The 24,234-nt window shown below is 32.6% G+C and overlaps 1 protein-coding gene across 1 annotated transcript; it reads left to right on the top strand.

Annotated features, from left to right (window-relative positions):
* The first annotated feature begins 1,885 nt into the window (after window positions 1-1,885).
* LOC105348310 (acid-sensing ion channel 1) lies at window positions 1,886-23,821 on the top strand. Its single transcript, XM_066075301.1, has 12 exons — window positions 1,886-2,158; window positions 12,428-12,611; window positions 13,146-13,182; window positions 14,387-14,522; window positions 15,211-15,305; window positions 15,975-16,153; window positions 16,366-16,431; window positions 18,334-18,436; window positions 18,633-18,708; window positions 19,065-19,169; window positions 21,516-21,603; window positions 22,533-23,821. The coding sequence occupies exons 1-12, from the start codon at window positions 1,980-1,982 to the stop codon at window positions 22,692-22,694; spliced, it is 1,410 nt and encodes a 469-aa protein (XP_065931373.1). The 5' UTR covers window positions 1,886-1,979; the 3' UTR covers window positions 22,695-23,821.
* Window positions 23,822-24,234: the final 413 nt, after the last annotated feature.

A 24,234-nucleotide genomic window follows, 5' to 3' on the forward strand; every position in this document is an offset into this window, starting at 1 on the left:
ATGTATAGATGTATACGTGTACACATGTATGGTAAAACATGTATTAGAATGTGCCTACTGATCAATCATGTTCAAGTTATTTTCAAACATGGATTGGATACATCTCATAAACTATTGCATATTTTATACTATATTTATTCCATTCTCCAATCTACAGGTCTAATCTCATAACAATTCTTCTGAAAGTTTTTGATTTCGTCAGGATCTGAACTTAACTGAAAAAAAAATCTTAAAACAATAATATACTAAGTTAGTAGAAACATAAGAACCTAAGATAATAACAAACCACAAGAGAACCAGAACAGCTCAGAGAAAATCCAGAATAATCTAAACATTCGCACAACGCAGATTGTCTCGAAAGTTTAAAAACGGTCAGGTCAACATTCTTATTTCCGGATGAAATTTCCATATTTTTTACGAACATGTTATCTACAATTATGCATAATGATATCAAATGCTTATCGATGTAATTACAGCTGACTTTTCATATCGTGACACTAATATGGATTTTATGTGATTTATATATATATATGAAAAAAGATTTTCACCCCACCCCCGAAAAAAAAACCCTCAAAACCCTACCCCCCTTAACAAAACTGACAAGGTACAAAAAAAAACCTTATAATTTATATTCCGTGTTCTTAAAACTCGTAGGTTTGTTAGATATGTGTTAAAATATCTCCCTTTTTAAATATAAGTGTGATTAGGGAAATCTTTTGTGAAAAAGTCAACTTTTATCATTAAATGGTTGATATAAATACATGAAGATAATTGTTATAGCGAGTCCTAAATTTCCTGAATTCTGCCCTTAGAAATGTGTTGATTGGTAGTTTGTAGATTTAATGTGGATTTGAAATGAATTATACGAACGAAGATTTTCACCCCCCCCCCCCCCCCCCCCAAAAAAAAAGAATAAAAAAATCAAGCAAAAAAATCAAGCACCCCCTACAAAAAAAAAAACAACAAACAAACAAACAAAAACACAAAAAAAAAACCAACACAAAAAAGCCCCAAACAAACAAACAAATCAAAAACAAAAACCAAGGATCGTTATATATTACTTTTTTTTTTATCCGGGGGGGGGGGGGGGGGGGGGGGTGTTGTGTTCTCAAGCATCTTTGGTGATAGATAAAAAAGCATGATTTTTAATCTTTATCCAGACCTATATTCTGCAAAAGTTGTGTATTGACTCATTTTATAAGGACATTTATTAAAAATAATATATCTAGATATTCCGGTGTAAATCGAGGCATTTTGGGATGGAAGCGATTTTGAAGTCACAAAAAAGCCTATAAGAATAAGCATATATATATGCACACATTTGGAAACAAAAATGTCAAGGGGAGATTTAAAAATTGCATTAATTTAAAACATATATTGGCTGAAGACTTGTTGATATTTGTACTTTAAATTAAAATTAATTGACAAAGTTGATTTATTGTTAATTCTAGTATCACTGCATCCACAATCAATCAGGCTAGACTTCAATATCCGGATGCTTGACGACTGAAGAGCTTCCGGACACCCATTAATTAATAATGATTATATTCAGTAGAGACCTGAACATTTATAACGGATGCACACACTCGCTTATTACCATCTTTACCAGGGGGGCTTAACCGTTGAGTGAACTTTTATTAACAAAATAGATCATTATTCCCAAAAGATAGTCAAGAATTAAGCTTGACAATAAATGACAAAAGGCTTTCACAAACTACAAGCATATTCATATTTTCAATTGAAACTTCACACAAAAGGTCGTACAAATTCTCCCGTTTCCATGAAATCGAAATTTTACAATACTCGATAGCTTTGAGACCTGCGTACATTATCGGTATTCATGTATAATCAATAAATTGAATCTGTAAATTTCAGATGATAACCTACTGCTCGAACATCAAAGCAATACCATCTTCCATATATAAAGAATATTTGACAAATATATAGGAGTTATTCCGTATTATTCCTCATACTGAAAGATGCCGAAACATATACCCAAAATATGCAAGGAGTTTACAGAATATACCTCCATGCACGGAATCGGCCGTTTTGGAAGTGCCCAGTTCCTGATTCAAAAGATTCTGTGGATGTTGCTGTTTTGCGCATGCATTGCGTACTGTCTGTTTCAGACCTACAGCCTCTACGTGCAATTTCAATCGTAAGTCATACTTGGTACTCTGACTACATGCATGTATTATGCCGGTATGTATAGGTATCGGGACCTTTCGTCTTTTTTTTTTTGGTTTTGATTCCTGGTTTTTTGTTTTTTGTTTGTTGTTTTTTTTGGTTTTTGTTTTTGTTTTTTGTTGTTGTTGTTTTTTTTTTGGTCGTGTTATGCAAAGATACGAAAGGGTAAAAATGAGAATTATTATCGTTCTAAGTTTGGTCTATTACATTGTTTGTATTAATCGTTATCGTTATTTTGAAATTAAACTAAAAGCATGCAAAGTTAATTTAACCTAAGATATAATAACATTTTTGGAATACATGTATTTGGTTGATGGCAGAGTGCGAAGATAGCGAGGCAAAAAATGCAAAGGTGTAACTAATTGTTTAAGAAGTATTTTGTTCATAATATATACGTTGGTATATATCGGTGCAGTGATAATGGATTAAACAGCAAACAAAGTAGCTTATATTAGTTCTTTCCGTTATAGATCCTGGCACAACTATAACAATTAATATTATTATACTTTCATGTTAAATACTGAAATCTGATTGGTTTAGACGCAGTTGATAATCCGTTCTATTACCCTCGGCGTTAGCAACACACTTAGCAACGGGTAACACTATATAAATAGTGCCTGTTTGGGAGGGTAACAGTTGAAATTGACACCCCGAGAAAACCATTGTCAACCGACGCGAAGCGGAGGTTGACAATGGTGTTCGAGGGGTGTCAATTTCAACTGTTATCCTCCCAAACAGGCACTATTTATTTTGTTATACTGAATGTCTTTTTTAAAATTTTAAAGAAAATTTTACTGCTTTTATATAGGAATAACGTGAATTCTACAGCGAACCGTACGCGCATAATTTTCGCGCATGTAACATTTTTTAATGTTACCCGTTGCCAAGTGCGTTGCTAACGCTGAGGGTAATAGTAAATATTATTAACTGCGTCTTAACCAATCAGATTTCAGTATTTAACATGAAAGTATAACAATAAATATTATTAACTGCGTCTTAACCAATCAGATTTCAGTATTTAACATGAAAGTATAACAAAACGAATTGTTACATGCGCGTAAATAATGCGCGTACGGTTCGGCGTAGAATTCACGTCATTTCTATATAAAAGCAATATAAAAATTCTCTGTTGAAATTGACACCCCTCAAAAACCATTGTCAACCTCCGCTTCGCACAATCAATTACAGTTAGAAAATAAGAGGAAATAATGGAGATATTGGAGATGAAAAAAGGGGAAAATGTAAAATAAGTTCTGCAATATTTTATGCACATTCACTGGCGTTTAAGTTTCTAGTATATGCAAGTACATATTTTGTTACATAATACAATTGTACATTCTAAAATATTTTTTGTCTTTATACATTGATATTCACTCAATATATAACACATTTTTACATCAAGAGATAGAAGTGTGATCGTGTAACTATATAGCATGTTCTTTCAACCACACGCCATCTAATCGATCTCCGTTTACACACAGATTTGGAACATAATAAAGTAATGCTAATAGTAGTTTTGATAGTGCTCAATTCTGGATTTGACAAATGAAGATTCTCTAAACATGCACGATGAAACAAGTATTTGTCAAAAAATAAATTTTTCGGTAATATTTTGCTATATAATAAATAATAAATAATTGTAAAATTATAATAAAATATTGTCTGTGTGTGATTTTACTCATATTTTCCATTACTATTTCCTTCGTGCTATCTATATCTTATCTGTATCAAAGCTTACAATATAACCTCGTTGCAATTTGAAATTCTTCAGCAGTTGTGCTGTACATAAGTTAATGTAATAGGGTCATGCTTTTTGTCTCTAACATAAAGCAATTAGCTACAGAGATTGACAATATTGATTTTTGTTCTATATTATTAAAAAAAAACCAACCATAGTTTTGTTTTGAAAGAAGAACGTTTCAATTATGAACACATATAATAAACATCAATTTTACATGTTTTAATTAAGAAGAACTTAAATTACAATAACTTGTTTGTGAACGTTTTGGTTTTAAATATTAATTGGAAATCTACAACGTTCAATTACCTGTAAAACACTTAGCCTATTCACGGCACATGAGCACAAATATAAACGTCAAAACGCGTTTTGATAATATTTATTCAAGTAACATTGAATAAAACTTTCAAACCTACGTACAAAATCAATAGTCGTAAAATAATATCTATTCGTTAACAACAGAGACGTTTCAGAACAATTTTTTTCTCAATATAAATTATATTTAAATAGTCGCGGATTAAATAACGTGTACGTCAATATGGCTGTTTCACTTATGTTTCATATCCCCGAGTTAAAGCGTATATTTAAACAATAAAATGATTCATGCGGGTTATGAAGGTGGCGACATTGCAGAAAAAATACATAACCCGCTTTAGCGCGTTATGTACATGTAAATTTTTTCTGCAATGATCGCTTCCTTCATAACCCGTTTATATTAACATCTTTATTTCAGCTAATTAATAAATTGATTATAAAAAGTAAGTAAAATTCACTAAATTACTGTTAGTGTTCATAATTACGTTAGCCAAAAAAAACAGCCATGGCCAAATCGTCTCCTTTGAGACTTTGAGTCTGACATCATCATGATTATTTCGTGCAGTCCGTGATTTTTCTTAGGTCGCTGTTCATAGATTTCGACCAATCGATAAACGGGGCGTGTAGATTTCAGTCTGGCTGTTTGTATGAATTAACTATATATAAGTTTCCTAACGAAATAGAGGGAATCATACTTTAAGCGACGATATGCAAATACCTCATACAAATATTATACAATTATTGCTGTTTTTGAGGTCAATACGATGAGTTAGCTACCCGAGAAGTGCAAAATTCATCGAGCCGGAGGGGAGGTGAAGATTGTACTTCGAGGGTAGCTAAATCATCGTACTGATCGAAAAAACCCCCAGCGATAATTATTTTATTATGATTCAGCGACGAATTGATACAAACATATATTAAATTGAGTGTGATCAAGCAATGTTTTAGTTTGAAACCATAGGCGAAGAAACTGAAAAACGCGATGTTTCATTGGACGATCTATTTTTAGTCCAATGTAGAGAAAATCAAATGTTATATTGACCTCCTAGGCCACGTGCAGGGGAATATTATACAATCATTTGATGCTTGAGCAGTCAATAGACCAGAATATTTTTCCCGAGGTGCAGGGAACAGCTCAGTATGATATATTGCCCGAGGCCAACGGCCGAGGGCAATAGATAATACTGAGCTGTTCCCTGCACCAAGGGAAAAAATTCTGGTCTATTGACTGTTCAAGCATTAAATAATTGTTTTATTACCTAGTTTCTTTTTTAGTTTTCTGGGTTTACAATTTGCACATTGCTAAGATTTTTTTTCATCTTTTACATGCACCAAACCTGTTGTATGCATTACAACATCTCAATTTAATATTAGTTTACACAAAGAAGGAGAAGTCTTCAACCCATTAGATTTTTAAAAGTCTTTTACCTTATATGAGGCTTTAAAACTGTTGATTATTTGATACTTCATTTTGATAACATTGAATTTGGTTTTACCAAGTACTAAAAACAGCGTCTATGTAAAGGAATATACATTCCCTGCGAAAGGATTTAACATCATAACATGCATGCGTTCTGATATACGTTGCCGGTGTAATGAAGAATAATGACCCCCGTAGAATAATGACCGGGGGTCATTTTTCTACGTAGAATAATGACCCCCCGGTCATTATTCTACGCCGAAAAATGACCCCCGGTCATTATTCTACGTAGAAAAATGACCCCTTTGCCTGAAGAATAAGTGTCATTTTCATAAAAATGAGCACACTCCACATGGAGAAAAGTGACCCCCTGTAGAATAATGACCCCCTTGTAAATTAAAGTTTTTCGGTATATTTTTTTATTATTTGTGAAATAGTCTTTACACTATTGTAATTTTTACTGCTGCAGTTTACAGAAAGTAACAGAAATTATAATTCATATTCAAATAAACTTAAAGTAAAAAAAGGGGTATATCTTAGAAAATAAACATCCTTCCGTATTGCATCGGGGTATGGTTGTTATCTTAACAATTACGTTTACATATATCTATGGTGTTCCGATAGGGCCACTTCGACCTTATACTCTGTCCTGAGTTTTTGCTTCCACCACTTTTTGCTTGATATTTCAATAATAGTAAATACCTTTGTGCTCAAACTACGTTCATCCTATAATAAAAAAAAAAGCCCAGATTATCTGTTTTGAAACGTCCCCTCTACCGCTTCAGGTTTCAATACACATCCCGAAATTGAAAGTCTACGGAGATTTTGCATTGCAACAGCCATTAATAAGCCCGGATGATAACGTTAAAAAATTGCGCGATGTATTCCGAGTGTATTCCGAATGGAGAAAAGATGTAAACATTCCCCATTATAAATCTCCGTAAGGAATATGTTTTCGTTCCTGTGAATTTTTCTGAGAGGAAAGGGATAATTGTTCAATGAAAATATCTTGGATATATTCCCTTTAAACGATTTCAACTGTATTTCTTTCACAGGTATGTGTAATTTTATTAAAAATCATCAAAAAGCGATGGAAGCAATAACTTGGGACAGACTATAGTTGCAAAGGCGATAGTGCGAAGGCGAAGGAGCAAAAGTGCGAAGATGCGACGATTAAGCGCGAAGATGTGATGCCTAAAGTGCGAATGTGCGAGGGCGTAGGAGCGATACTACTATCGCTCCTTCCCAACTAACACTCTGGCCTTCGCATCTTCGCACTTTTGCCTTCGCCTTTTTTGATTGCATTCAGCAAGTCTCGGTCGATTGCATAGATTTTAATACAGGCACCGTACTCGCCAAGGTTTTCCGATTAATCCATGCTATTATTGGTACGCATGCGCTATGCCATCGCGCTTACTATGAATGTTTATAAATATTTTAATGTGTACATGTAACATATATTTTTACCAGTGCTGGCTATGCCTAATCATTATCTACTCCACACAAAATTTAATATCCGCCACAATGTGTACATATGCACTTCTAGACTTCTGTCACTTACAAGCCGTCTGTTTACCGTGGACCGACACGGTAACATTCTAATTTCATTTTGCGTTACCCCTTGCTCATGCATGGATCTAGAGGGGGAGAGGGGGTCCGCCCCCGGAAAATTCAATATTAATAATTTTACGCAGTAAAACGGGAGAGGGAGTCCGGACCCTATCCTCCTGGATAATTTATTTTTATTAATTTTATAAAGAAAAAAAAATCCAAAATATGCCTCGGAACCCTTTAAACGATGGAGAGCTCCGCAATTATAAAACATAGGTAATCACAGATTACAAAGCTCACCGAGACGAGGCATCACCTTTATGAGGCATCACCTTTATGAGACCAACTTTATCATATTATATGTAAACTATCCTTTATGGTCTTGGATATTCATGGATTCTGTTTTGAAACAATATCGTATATTATCTGTTAAAAATGTGTATGATAATCATATGTTCATATGTTAATCAATACAATAATATAAAATTAAAATTGCATCCTATGAAACTTACAATATATATCATATATTACCATAACATACCGTAAAAAATTGTGATATGATATTGTAACGTATGATATGGCATTGTAACGTGTTATACATTATAATTGTATTTTATCAAATAATAGAATATCATAAAACATAATACAATATAGTATTATATGAAACAATATCATATTGCAATAATACATCATAATATTGAAACATATGATATTATATTGAATAATTAAGCATTGATTTATTATTTTTTGAAAGATGTGGTCTCATGACTGCAACGGTGTGTGCATACAAATTGTATAACGCGCGCTAGCGCGTTATGAAAATTTGTTTGCACTCATCGTTGCAGTTATAAGACCTCATCTTTCAAAAAAATAATAAATCAATGCTTATATTTACGTTTTTAAAACATGTATTTCCTTCCCGCAAATATGACTTTTTTTAAAAAAGCTCTGTCTTATTCAACGAATAATGCGAAATTAACGGAATGGCCACTGGAACAGCCGAAATATGCTGACATAAATCGTGCACAGCGTTTTAAATTCTAATAACACAATTTTATTTTTCTTTCTGTAATTTAATGAATATACTCTTGGTAAACTAAGAAATTAATCAATTGAATTCATTTAACTGTCAAAATATATTTACATCAATGAAATATTTATCAGCGTAAATATAATATCAGGTCGTTATCCGGTTTGAAGTCGCGAGAAGAGTCAGTTCTTGTTCTTTGAGAAATACTGAAGGAATACTAAATGTATTCATACGCACCAGATTTGGTGATTGGGTCTTCTGTGTTGTGCATAAATATCACTCAAATCAACCAATGCAATTTAATAGAGGGAAAGAAAGTGAATGTAAATATTATAGTATGATATAGTATTGTATGATACTGTTTCATATGTGATACATAATATGATATTGTATTATACATGTATAATACAATGTAATTTTATACAACATTGTATCAAATAAATGATACAATATCATGGGATAAAATAAAATATTATATAATACAATCATATTATAAAAATATATCATATCATAAAATACAATTGCATGTGATATGATAATATATCATATAAACCACTATCATATTATACAATATCGTATGATACGATATTTTATAATATTTCAACATCATATATATACATTTTCATGTTATATAATTCTATATTACAGAAACCAATATCATATTATACAATACTGTATAATACAATATCATAGAATATACAATATAATATCATAGGATGCAATATTATATATTGCAATATCATATGTAATAGTATCATGTGATTAAATAATTAATAAATAATACAATATGATATTATACAATATTGTATCATAATAATCAATACTATACATAACAATATCATGATACAACATCATATCATAAAATATTTAAAAAAATTGATACAATATTTTATCGTATCATAAAATGATTTACAATATAACATATGGTATTATATTGTATCTTATTAAACAATAGTGTTTCAAATCATACAATACTATATCATAGGAATCATGTTACGTCATTTAACAACCACATCTATCTATCAAGCAGGTTTGAGTGAGGAAGGTGATTTCTCAAGCATCCTTGATAATGGAGATCAGGCTCTGCATCTAAAGCAGCCTCTGCGTTTCATTTATAATATAGTTAAATCAACTATGCAAGCTATCATCTATAAAACATGTGACATGTTCCAAAAAACTAAAACTCATCAAGAATCATAAACCTATGGCTCTGATTCAGCGTTCAAGCCTGTCAGGTGCATCAGTATCATAAGACGCACCATCCATGCAAGATTGGTGAGGTTAGCACCAGTAATAACTAAGATATCATCATCAGAGGGCACCAGCAATTAAAACTTTTACCTCCTCCAGCATCTCCAACCTATGGCTCTGATTCAGCATCCATGCCTGTCAGGTGCATCTGTATCATAAGACACACCATCCATTCAGGTTAGGTGAAGTTAGGACCTGAAATAACTAAGATATCATCATCAGAGGGCACCAGCAAAGATATATATTTTGAGTATCCTTAATAATGGAGATCAAGCTCTGCATCTGAAGTTACATCTGCGATTCATTCATATTACAGTTTAATCAGCTATGCAAGTTTGAAATAGTACTATTATCTATTAAATATGTTACCTGTTCCAAAAAAACTTAACATTATCCAGCATCCGAAACCTATGGCTCAGACTCAGCATTCAAGCCTGTCAGGTGCATCAGTATCATAAGACGCACCATCCATGGAAGTCTGGTGAAGTTAGGACAAGTTATAACTAAGATATCATCATCAGAGGGCACCTGTTTCAAAAACTTTAACCAGCTCTTACAATCTTAACCTCCTCCAGCATCCGAAACCTGTGGCTCAGATTCAGGTCTGTCAGGTGCATCAGTATCATAAGACGCACCATCCATACAAGTTTAATGAATTTAGGACCAGTAGTAACTAAGATATAATCATTAGAGGGCACCTGCAACAAAAACTTTAACCTGCTCCAAAAACCTTAACCTCCTCCAGCATCCGAAACCTATAGCTCAGATTCAGCACTCAAGCCTGTCTGGTGCATCAGTATCATAAGACACACCATCCATGCAAGTTTGGTGAAGTACGGACCAGCAGTAACTTAGATATCGCTATTAAAGGGCACCTGCAACAAAAACTTTAAACCTGCTCCAAAAACCTTAACCTCCTCCATCATCTGAAAGTTAGGAACCAGATTCAGTAGGTCCAGATGCATCATCCATGTAATTTTGGTGAAGAGAGGACAAGTAATAGCTTAGATACAGGAGCTGCAACTAAAACTTTAACCAGCTCTGGACGCCAACACCGGGGGTATAGCATATGCTCCCATTGACTTCGTCTCGGTGAGCTAAAAAGGCGAAAGCGCGATGATTCGAAGGCAAGAGTGCGAAGTTGCAAATGCGAAAAAGCGATAGTTGTATCACTTCTTCGCCTTCGCAACTTAGCACTTTCGTCTTCGTATCTTCGCGCTTCGCCGTCGTATCTTCTATACTCTTCATATTGTTCATGAATTATACTTGCATTGAGGATTTCCACAATACAAACTGCTTGGTATACTAGTTCATCACCCAGAATTAATGATGAAACCAAAATTATGAAAAGTTTACTCCACTATTAGGCATTATAACCAAGCTGAAGTTAGTAGGCATTGACAGCAGCCAGTAGAGGTTAATGGCCAATAAGGAAAATCGTCAAAGTACTGAGAGTACTCGTACAGAAAATATATTTTACTTTATCCTCGGCATACTTTAGTAAGTTTAGTTAATATCAAGATGATTAATGCTTCAATAGTTTGTATGAGCATTGGTAACTTTGGATACAATAAAGATCGTGTGATCAAAATCAAGGGGGATATAAACCCTTAACATGGGCAATAACCTCTTATCAACGCTTTCAGAAACAATCTTTTCTTATTATAATCGATCAGTGTTTATTATCTATTAAGATTTACTATAGTCAGGTACTCTTCACACATTTGCTCTAAAGGAATAAAGTCTATTCATGATCACAAAACAACATTACAACAAATGTTTATAATATTGATGTTCTTGTATTACGTAGAAGAAAACAAAACTAACGCAGAATGATTTAAAAAAAAAAAAAAATCATTTTCCCCAAGACATGTAAATAAGAAGTATATATTCATATTCCTACGTTACCCGCCCCCTTAGTTTTTTTCCATAAAGATATATGCACCATAGATATGTATCATTCTTCGATTGACAATTCATTCACCAATGAATATTGCTTATATCATTACAACGATTATTCTTTCATGATTATTGTTCGTTAATTATCACACAATATTACCATTTTGTATGAATTTTTCTTTATTTGCGTTATTTCCCGCCGTATGTCGACAAGAGAAGTAACGTAACTGTTATCAATCAATTTGTGGCAATGTCAGAGTGTTTTGCGCGTACTTGCTTCGAATATGAAAAACTATATACAGCGATTTATTTACAAGTTCGGTGTTTATAACTTCAAAATCAGTTGAACAGAGTGAAAAAATTAAGTAATTTCAAAGTCCTATCTTGGATACGGGGTAACCAATTTCTATTCATGTTTAGGGGGGGGGGGCATTTTTTTATGGGGGTCATTTTTCTTCATGTTTAACATGAAGAAAAATAACCCCTGGGTCTTTTTTCTTCAGAAAAATCCAATTATTCTTCAGCTAGGGGGGTCATTATTCTACGTAGAAAAATGACCCCCGGTCATTATTCTACGGGGTCATTATTCTTCATTACACCGGTCCAATAGATCACAGTCTATTGACCGGCGGTCCAATAGATCGCAGTCTATTGATCGGCGGCCTAATAAATCGCAGTCTATTGACCGGCAGTTCAAAATAGACGCAAATATTTAATTTGTAATAAAACAACGAAATCCCTTTGATTAGGTAATAAAACGTTCTGTTTTTTTCGAGATAGTTGGATATGAGCAAATCAGAGAGCTAGGAACTAATCAATTATATAATAAACATCAATATAACGCATCTAACGCGCCGTATTCAGTTTGTCTGCACAGCCTTGGTGTGTTATGGGACCGACGTCATCCAAAAACATGCATTCAATGCTTAATTATTAAAATATGATGAAACTTGTAATTTTGTTTTTACTACTTCATCATCATCATCATCATCATCATCATCATCATCATCATTTTTATTACTTCTGACTACTTCAGAGAACCCACGAACACTTTGATGAAACAGAGTTACGGAGAAATCGAATTTCCAAAGGTTTCCTTCTGCAATCTCAATCCTATGAAGTTTTCAAAAATGTTGGAAAATGAAAAGCTTTTCCAAATTATCAATGAAACAGCCACAAAGAATCAAGTTGAATTAACGGAGTTCGGACTATATCTTGAGGTATTTTTTTTTTTATTTTGAATATGTTCAGCAAATGTATATGGCGACCAAAACTTGAAATGAATCTTGCCAGGCAAAATGTTTAAACTGAACGTTTAAAAGAAATTAAAATCAATTAAAAATTGTCTTCAATCAAACACTTTTACTTTTATGAAAAAATTATTTTATAAAAAAAAATACGAAAAAACGTCCTAACTATACTGAATAAAATCTGAGCGATTTTATTTTATTCTAATGAGACTAAATAAAATTAAAATTATGATAGAAACTTGTATATATGTTAACTTCACACATATAATTTTTAAATTTTTATACATAGTAACACACAATTGCAAAATCTAAACAATACTACATGTAGATTTGTAAAGTAAGTTTGCAAGTATTTTTAGTAAGTTTGCCAATAATTAAGATATTTGTATTTCATAACACTCAAAGTCCTTTGTCACCCTTTAGCAAATAAAAACTACACTAATTTCTTTTATATAATAATTATTATAATATAAAAGAATTAAATCAAACGATGTATTTTTGTAGAAATATCTCAAGATGTATCAACCTCAGGCCCCACTGGGTATGTATTTTCGTGCACAGAGTCGTCCTTAAATTTTTGTCGCATACAGTGACATTAAAACTTAAAATGCTTTTTATCATGTTTGAATTGGATCGTGTATTTTTCACTTATCTCAGTTTCTATAAAATTCTACAATCTTTTCTCGTCAGGAAAAATAAAGGGGGGAAAATGGATGCAAATCACAGGCACTTGTTTCTGAGAAAAAAATTTACCCTATAGTATAATAATAACACAAGGTTTCTAACTCCCAATGAGGTAAACCACCCCCTCCCGTGTGTTGCAGTCGTTTTTGCTTTTATACGAAATGCAATGCAAAAGTTTTTAGTACCATTTTCTTCTACAGTAAATTATCTAAACAACCATATATAGCATGCTTACTTTTGTTTAATTCTAATGTGCATAACCTGCGTCAAAACATGATAGACTTCAATTGAACCGTAGGCACTGACATGATAGTATCGCAGAGAATGAAAAAATAAAATAACGTGATTTAAAAAACATTTTCAGTGTCTAAAATTTGCAAAAAACTAATGATGTTTAAATAAAATAAAATATTGCAAACCCCAACGGTTATGTTAGTAATGTACATGTGTTTCGATCAAAGGAATCACTTGCCAACGACAAAATTTTTCTTTGGATTTGTAATACTCTTCACTTATTTATAAAATATCTTGGAGTCATATTCCTAATATTTTAAGGGCAATTAAATACGATTATAATATTACTACTACAAGTTATATATTTTATGTAAAAACACGCAGTGAAAATGTGCTAGGGGGGGGGGGGGTCGTCGGAACAGCCGCATTGATCTCTTAAAAATAAACATTTGAGGCAATATACATCGTTTTGACTGGAACTAACACGTGAAATTGACATGGTTTTAAAAAAATTTACGGTTTGAAGTTGTATTTTTTAGATCAGTGGGATCTGATAATTTACTGATGACGTTCGTAGTATATTGGAGAATAATGTCCGCGGCATCTCTTTGATCTCGGCAATAACTAGTAGAATTAGAAATAAACATTTAAGGTCAATGTTCATACGGTAATTGTTATCGAGCAGTGAATTTGCGTTGCAGCAATTTTGACATCAATAAATCTCTCTCTCTCTCTCTCTCTCTCTCTCTCTCTCTCTCTCTCTCTCTCTCTCTCTCACACACACACACACACACACACACACACACATTTCTTTTTCATTTTTGTAGGCATAGAATCTGATTCTGACAGTAAAAACCTGTTTTACCGGGAAATGGCTCAATATTCAACATTAGATGAAGTAGCTCAACCGCGGAATGAATTCATTATTTCCTGCGAGTTTGAAGGTGTTAAATGCAATACAAGGTAGGTTTATTTTTTCTTTGTCTATATTTTTTCCATCAACACCATATTTTTTAAATTTTTGTTTACAATATACATTTCGTTTTTTTTGTTTTAAAGGGACATGGTCACGATTTTTGTCAAAAATTATTTTTTCGATTTTAATGTTTATAATGCTTCAGTAAGACATTTTTAATAGGCAACCCAAATTTGAGTGACATTTGTTGAGTTATGAGCGAGTAGCCGAGCTTACAATTCCTCGCTATGTAAACAAAATTTTTGTTTACATTTTGAATATTGTAGTGAAAATTCTAGTTTTAGACCTAAAAAGAATGTAGTAATGGTTAGGAACTGTTTATTTATGTTTAAAATGAATAAGAATTTTGACAAATCATCTTGAAAAAGATTTTTTACTGGTATATTGAACCTATGTAAACAGAAACAGGGCACGAGCCTTGTTTACATGACGAAGAATTGTGAGCCCTCTATCTCGCTTAAAACTCATCGACGGCCACCCAAATTTCACTTGATCATTAGAAATGCATTCAAAAAGCATTGTAAATAATAAAAACAGGAAAATAAAATTTGACCAAAATCGCGACCATGCCCCTTTAATATGAACTTTTTATACACGTTTAGATATTCATGTAATTTTAATGTGACATTTTGTTATCTGTTTTGTACATGTTTATCTTATGCTCTTCCCCTTAAGTGAACTTAAGCCTTATAGAGATGAGTTCTACGGAAGATGTTATAAATTCGAACCTCAGGTGTCAACCAAACAAGCCTCTCCGGGACCACAAGGAGGTATGTATATTTGTTTAATGATCTATTTTCCTACATAGTGTTTTACACTACCACAGCAAATAAAGCATACTAAGAATTCTCGTCTCTCTCTGCTTTCTACATTTGGCAAACCTTCAATCGGAACATAGAGCGATGTTTCGATTGACAAACCTTGTGTCGTAAACTTCGTCATCATTCAAGATAGCATTTGTTTTACACAAAAAATATTCGGGCATTTTACAAATATGTTTCCTTGGAATATTCCAAAACGATGATGAGATTAGGAAGTTTGTGAGTGTAGACAAATGACTTATGAATAGTAATCAATAGTTTCTTCTCTTATAGAACGTATACCCAACATTTTTAACTTTTATACACACACTTGCCCTTGCACGCACGAATCTGGAAACACCTTTTTCAATAAATACTCCATCTGGCAGTCAATACAATAGTCGTTGGTCCACCTGTACTAATCATATTTCTCTCTGTAGCATTATAACTGAAAGTTGAATAACAATCATTTGCTGTTTGAAAGTATATGATATTATTGCTGAATCAATCAATACACTTTTGGATATCAAAATAGATGAAACTCAATTTATGATTTTATTATATTGTAAATTTCGGATTTACTGGGTGGGTTTAAATACAAAATTTACAATATGACGATCTCTCTGCTGCATGGTATAGGCCTCACCCTGACACTGAATGCTGAAAAAGAGGAGTATATTCCCTTTATCACTGGATCGGCAGGGGTCATCATGGATATATCCAAGAAGTCAGCGAACCCTTCCAACAGAAACCCCAGCATGAAAATCACCGGCACCCTGCTGTCGCCACAGACAGAGACGAACATTGCTTTGAAAAATGTAAGAATCTCTCTCTCTCTCTCTCTCTCTCTCTCTCTCTCTCTCTCTCTCTCTCGTTCGTCACGTATAATATATACATGTAATAATTTTAATATATGTAAAAATGTAAATATGACAATAGAATTCCACAGTGATATTATAACAGAATTAATTTTTTGTTAAAAATTCAAACTATTGATGACATTATATTAAAAATTATATCGTTACTTTAGGTGGAATATAAACGACTTCCTGGGTCCAAAGGGAAGTGCTCCAAGTCAGCCAACAGCAGTGTGGCGGTATGCTCTAAATAGAAACACAAAACATTAGCTTCCAATGCAAGCACCTATAACAACAGGAAATAAACTTTTTTTAAACTTTTATTAGAAAACAGACATTTTTCTGATATGTACTTAAATAAAGAATTGATCCTCCACATTTTTAATAGCGATAAGTGATAAAAATACAGAGAAATTTAGGAGTTTGAATGATGGCTATGTTAGCGTTTTCAATTTATTATAGCTTCTTTTTTATAAGATGGTTTATTCCCACGTAGCTATAATTCTGACATTCTTATTCCCACCTAGCTAAAATTGTGATTTTCACACCTAAGTGAGCACTGAGTACAGTCTGTTATAGGTGTGAACTACCTGTATAAAACTCACCTGTGATATACTGTTAGAAATTCTTGATAATATGGATACAGTGTTATAAAAATGTTAAGAACTATCAATTATTGAAAGGTTTCATATTTATAAATTAAATAAATAAAATAAAATTGAAAATAAATAAATTAAAAAGGAAGATGACCATATATTATGTATTCTGATGTTAACATATTTTAATTTGATTTCTATTGTCATTCTTTTGAGCTACATGGATAAATATGATTCTGGCTCTTCAAAACCGTCAGAGTTGTAAATATAATCATCCCTAGATAAACGCCTAGATAAAAAGGTGGAACTTTATCCGTACATATTTTCATTGACCTATTGCTTCATCACCGATTTATACTTTTTAATGATTTTTTGTTTGCCTGTTTGTTTGTTTGGTTTTTATTGTGTGTGTGTGTGTGTGTGGGAAGGGGGGGTTGCTTATAACAACCTGTATATGTGTCTTTGAAATCAACAGATCCGGTTTTTTCATAAAAGGGGGGAATCAACTTTCTACATTGCTACGTGCATTGTTTTAAAATCCATTGTAAAGAAGAAAATGTTTGTAATGCAAGTTAATAACGGGGACTTCACACAGTAATAATGTGGAAAAAAAATTAAGCACGCATGCAGAATATTACATTATCAAGCGTTTCAGTAACTTTATTCTAACATTCTTAAATCATGTATCCACATAACCTTTTCATGTGATTAAAAAAATCAAATTTATAAAATGTTCTTATAAAAGTTTGTACAAACTTTCCAGATAAAATTCTACACTGCTTTATATGCAACGTTGCAACAACAACAAAAATTACATCAAATTCATTTACTTTGATTTTTTCATTTCATCTGTAACTCCTTTCATGCCCATTTAATGCAACTATGTCTATTTACCTTCTCATCACTCAAAAGAATGAATATTGAGTAATTTTAAATGAAATAAAATTAACTCCAAGATGAATCATAAAACAAACCCTTTTTTTTTCTTCTGAAAAACTAAACTTTAATAGTTTTAAATTTTTTTCTTCAAAATATGTCAATTAACATAACGCGGATTATGTATTTTTTCTGCAATGTCACTACCTTCATATCCCGAATGAATCACCAAAGAAAGCATTTTATTGTTTAACTAATTTCCTTTGATCTTTGACACCCTTAGCTGTGCACCGTTCCCACTTAGCTAACACCGTTCCCACTTAGCTAAAATCAGTCACCCACAGAAAATTCAGAATTTTAGCTAAGTGGGAAGACACCATAAAGATAACGACCATTGCAGAAGAAAATGTATTTTTTCTACAATGTCGCCACCTTTATATCCGGCATGAATCACCAAAGAAAACATTGCATTTCATTGTTCAAATAAATGTGGACAATTTTTTTTTATTATAAAAAACTACATAAGTAACGGAAACGTGAAAATATTAGTATATTATACACTGTAAATGTCTTTGTGTTTGACCGATAGCTATTTAAAAAAGTTTGGGTTTGAAGAAACCACTAAACGATTGCAAATTGCAGTTTATACTTTGATTTTTTTCCCTATAGGAATGTATAGAATACTGTGTAGGAATGGCCGCAGCTTTAGCAAGTGGCTGTTCTCACGAGATTACATACATGGACGCAGCCCCTGCCTGCGAAACTCTATTGGGTATCATTAAAATTATACAACTTGGAAAACTATATATATTCAATTTGTAAAACAAAATCTTGACATTACGCAAAAATGTTACATAAAGATAAGTTTGATGATTGATAACGGTACTTGAGCATCGTCCAAGTTTGACATTGGGTTTGTGTCGTAGTTTATTTTGCACTAGAACACGATTTACTTGTCTTTCAAACAGAAATGTCACGAAACGAAGTCATCCGCGTTAATATGGATATCTCATACACGTGTGGTTCTTGCAATATTCCTTGTCAGTGAGTAAACGTTGTTAATTTGTTTTGATAGAGACAATCTGGATTAAAACTGTTAATACGTGTGGATACAATTTTCATTCCATCATTGTTATATTATATTTTCAATTGCATCTGTAGTATATAAAAAAGAAGTTTTAACATTTGAATATAAAACGTAACAATCTAAACCTAAGTATAAATGTTACGTGTTAATTGACATATTTTGAAGGAAAAAACTATTAAAGTTTAGTTTTAAATAACGTCTTAAATAAACATTTATTTTCATTAGATTAACATTTGATTACTATGTACAAAATTAATCAATCCAGTGTATCTGATACTTTACGCAATAAAAAAAATAAATCATTTTTTTCCAGCGAAACAGTTTACGAACAAACCCTTTCGATGACAAATTGGCCAATCGATACTTACGTCCCGACGCTAAAGAACCAACTTAAAGAAAATGGAATCAATATTTCTGCGTAAGTGAATGAGAGAGAGAGAGAGAGAGAGAGAGAGAGAGAGAGAGAGAGCCAATTTGGTCTATATCATAAAAGAAAGCATTCACATGTATTTCTGACTTTTAAGGCCGAATATTCAAGAGATAGCAATTTTTTCCTCACCAATGTTCCCAATGTATTCTTACCAAAACCATTCTTATGTTCACTCTGTTGAGATGCTTGCAAAAGTAATTTATCTTTTACAGCATTCTAGTTTTTTTTTAAATGAAGGCAAGTATGGCAAGTAAAGTTACAATATAGTTGAATTGAATGGATTAATTATTTCATCTGAATTTGAAAAATAGGATTAATCAGTAAAAAACCGGCGCAGTTTTTGTGCGCAGTGAACTGTTTAGCACCCAGTAGGTCTTCCCGTTAAAGGTGCTCTGTGTATTACCAAAACAAATAAAATTGCAAAATGTATAATTATTGATATAAAACATGTCATTGATATATAATTGTTGAATTTATGAATTATAAAAAATATTTAAGATAACGTTATCAATTGGTTTATATATTAATGTTTCACATGCATGCTAGTATATCGTTATACAGTGACATGACATAACTATATATATATATATATATATATATATATATATATATATATATATATATATATATATATATATATATATATATATATATATATTTGCATGCAGGCCTCATATTTCAGCATGCGCAGTCTGATATTTCTTCCTACTAGACTGTGAAAACTGCAAAGTTGCGTTAGCGCGACGGCGTGTTGGGCAAAGATGTGTAAGCGCGACGGCGTGTTGTGTGTTAGTTCGACGGTGTGTTGAGCATGTTGTGCAAAGGTTGTGTTAGTGCGTTGTGAAAAGTTGCGTTAGAGCGACGGTGCGTTTATCTGAACTCGATGTCGCGCTAACGCAAATGGCGCTATCCGGACACCATATAAAAGAGCTGTGTATTCTATGTTGGGTCCCATTTGTTGATCCGATGGTTTCCGTTAGAACAATTTGGAAAGTATGCTTTATACAACTAGGATACATTCGTAGAAATACTGAAAAATAATAATGTTTAAAAAGACGAAATTTTGAATATGTCCCAGAGAACCTTCTGTCGAATTTAAACAAAATGTTTTTAGATGTATTAAAGAAGGTGAGTAATTCGTGAAATTTTCACGCAGTCAAACAGACCGTATTACCAAATGATACCATCTGTGTAATTAAATATGACCTTGTTCTCGCATCTAGGTCAGGTCAAAGCAACTATCTTTTTCATCTACTTAGATGATGATAAAAACAGATGTAGGTAATATCTATAGTTCTGTGAGACATCTGTTTAAGATATGAAATTTCTAGTCTTCAATTAAATGATAAAATACCACAATGTTTATCAGTTTATCCTACTAAACTGAAATCAGTAAAGACCAATTTCGATATATATTGCTTAGCCCGCATTTCCTCTAATATTCTTCAAATTTGAAGATATTTTCATAATTTTTATATGCTGTAAATATTAGAATATTTCTGATTTTAACACATTGAATTTACACAATAGAAACAAAACCTTTCCTTTATATTAGCAACTCTGGTGCATAATCTTCTATACTACTATATTAGAATAATAGACTCGAATTTTTGGTCTTTAATAACGAGAAATCGGAAGAGTACTGTGTTTTGTTTTACATATTTTTAACATCATCGGTACTTGGAGATTACCAATTTGTTTTTATTTTTTCTCAATCAGGCTTCGCTAATTAATAATCAACCAAAATTCCTTTTGAAAATCCGGAAATCGTCTGAATTTTTCGGATTTTACAATCTTGCACATGCGCATTACATTCACACTAAATCGGGATGCTCTTTAGTTTATGTTTCCACGATATCACTTTTGCATGGATAAACTAAAAAACGATGATACAAATACGTGTAAATTTTCATTAAAAATTGCTATATATTCTGCTCATGAAAGAAAATACAGGAGATAACTCTAACTCAGTGTTTTTAATATTAAAAATTCCGAGAGTTCTGAATGTCAATATGGTGTGCAAATTTGATGTATCTATTTCGTAAATGCCCGACATAATATGCATATGTCAACCCGTGCACGCTAGTCAAAGTCTAGTAATTATAAGTAAAATTTGAAGACACATATGTTGTCACTGTTTCCCGCCACCATTTTGAAGTGTTGTACCGCGATTTTGTTAAATGCCAAGGGGCTTCAGAGAGACGAAGTCGGAATTTTAAATTTCAATGTCTGGTCGGTTAAGCCTAATACAGTTTATAGCTAATGTGGATAAGAATAAGACTGTCTGATTGATGCGAATTTTATGTACCAATTTCCAAGCGATTTTTTTTACAGGGAGTTTGAAACGAGCAGTATGATGAAGATCCATGTATTTTTCTCCACCTTGTCCACTACAGTCATCGAAGAAGAAAACGCATACACGGTGAGTAATCAAAATCAGCATACACATGTATTCACGAGGACTACAAAATAATATATTTACATTTTCAACTGTCTTTGTCTGTGATAACATTACAAATTAATTTTGAACCTTAAAACCCAATTACTTCATTCAAAATGAGTAAGACAAAATGGGCGTGTCTTATAGCATAACCGAAAAACAGGATTGGCTGCGCCGCGTAGTAATACATAGCATGGGCTACATAAAAAAATAATGTTTTTAAACTAATGTTGTTTTAAAGTGTACAAATTGGAAATAATATAAATATAAATAACAAGAAATCATTCTTTGAATATTATGAGGTGATAATTTCAGTCGGAGCGTGGTCAAGTCGGGCTTTATTGGATTTGACCACGCCCCGACCGAAATTATCACCTCATAATACTAAAACAATGATTCCTTATTCCTTACTTAAAAACTGTACATTACGGTATCAAGCTTGGCTGTAAACAGTATAAATTAATGCAGGAATAGAGAGATAGCAACACCAACAAGGATACAGTGCAACACAATAAATTCTTAGTAACCCCAGTCATAAGGTTACATATATCTATGGTAGGGCCTAATTCACAGTGAAACTTTGCATGTAGTTTGCCTAGGACTAACTCCATTCTAAATAACTATATATACCAAATACTACTTAAGATTGTTCTATACCTTTTCCTGTAGTATTGGGAACTACTTTTTAAAGCGCTAAGCATAGCCTAGCGCTTTATTGTCGTTAGACTTCTACTTCCGGTGCATCGAATAACCGCCCCCTATGAGATACATACACTGTTTATCCTTAATATACATTCAGAAGCTGGGTTAGCGCTTTTCAGTACTATGAGTACTTTGATTGTATCCTGGCATACCTTTTCCAGTAGTTTGGGAAGTACACATGTACTTGTTATGTATGCCTTTTCCTGTAGTTTGGGAACTTCCTGGGCGACATTGGCGGCCAGCTCGGACTGTGGGCCGGGATTTCTGTCCTCAGTCTAGCGGAAGTGATAGAACTACTGATTCTGATGGTCGCCGGCCTCATCGCAAGAAAGAACAAGACTGCTGACAATGCGCAAGCCATCAAAGAGTGAAGTGGTAATGAGGATTATTTGTCTTTATGACATCTCATACCACCTAAAGTTCAATATTAACATTGGGAATTAAAGGGGTATGGTCACGATTTTGGTCAAATCTATTTTTATGTTTTTATTATTTACAATGCTTTAGAAATGGATTTCTAATGATCAAATAAAATTTGAGAGTCATTAGTAGAGTTATAAGCAAGATACAGGGCTCACAAGTCTTTGTCATGTGAACAAGGCTCGTGCCCTGTTTTGTTTACATAGTTTCAATATACCAGTAAAAAAATCTTTTTCCAGCTTCTTTTTATTTATTTGAACCATAGATAAACAGTTCCTAACATTTAAAACATTCGTTTTAGGTTTAAAACTGAAATTTTTACTTCAACGTTCAAAATGTAAACAAACGCGTTGTTTACACAGCGAAGAATTTCAAGCTCTGTAACTCGCTTATAACTCAACAAATGACACTTAAATTCCTGTTGCCTATTAAAAATGTCTCTCTGCAGCATTGTAAATATTAAAATCGGAAAAATAAGTTTTGACCAAAATCGTGACCATGCCCCTTTAATGGTTTTGAATACATCAATAAGCTGACAGAGTTTTGTTGTATCAAGATCTACGATATACATGTATATGATTGTATAGGGAATGAACTGATTAATATACATGTTTTATCAAGATTCTACAAGGGTGGTATTCTGTTTCATTGTTTTTGATGTAATTATTTTGTACATACATGTAGTTGTACAAAGTTGTAATTGCAATTCAAGTTACAAAACATATATGTGTTATTTAAGAATGGAAAATAAGCCATATTCATGTATGTTGAGATTAACGTGCATTTTGAAAAATTAGTGAATCAAATCTCAAAGAAGCATGGTCACGATTTTGGTCAAATTTTTCTGTTATAATTGTTTACAATGCTTTATCAATACATTTCTAATGATCCACTAAAATTTTAGTGTCAGTCGAAGAGTTATAAGAGAGATACAGAACTCACAGTTCTTTGCTATGTAAACAAGGCTTGTGCCATGTTTTTGTTTACATTGGTTCAATATACCAGTAAAAGTTCTTTTTCAAGCTGATTTTTATATCTGCTTATTTGTTTTTAACATAAAAATAGTTCTTAGTGTTTACAATGCTTTATCAATACATTTCTAATGATCCACTAAAATTTTAGTGTCAGTCGAAGAGTTATAAGAGAGATACAGAACTCACAGTTCTTTGCTATGTAAACAAGGCTTGTGCCATGTTTTTGTTTACATTGGTTCAATATACCAGTAAAAGTTCTTTTTCAAGCTGATTTTTATATCTGCTTATTTGTTTTTAACATAAAAATAGTTCTTAGCGTTTGTCACATTATTTTACGTCCAAACCTGGACTTTTTAAAATGTAAACAATTACATAATCTGAGCTTTGTTTACACAACAAAGAATAGTGAACTCTCGACGACTGACAGGAATGCATTGTTCAAATTAAAAACGGAAAAATAAAGTTTGACCCAAATCATGACCACGTCTATTTAAATACTGTAAACTCCTTTTATTAC

This window comes from Magallana gigas, chromosome 2 (genome assembly GCF_963853765.1).
Source record: "Magallana gigas chromosome 2, xbMagGiga1.1, whole genome shotgun sequence".
NCBI lineage: Eukaryota > Metazoa > Mollusca > Bivalvia > Ostreida > Ostreidae > Magallana > Magallana gigas.

Excerpts from the sequence above, each read along its gene's own strand:
- LOC105348310 (XM_066075301.1), top strand. The coding sequence starts at position 1,980 with ATGCCGAAACATATACCCAAAATATGCAAGGAGTTTACAGAATATACC. Across the intron at positions 15,306-15,974 it reads CTCTCCGGGACCACAAGGAG|GCCTCACCCTGACACTGAAT; the intron begins GTATGTATATTT and ends TGCATGGTATAG. Across the intron at positions 18,437-18,632 it reads TGCCTGCGAAACTCTATTGG|AAATGTCACGAAACGAAGTC; the intron begins GTATCATTAAAA and ends TCTTTCAAACAG.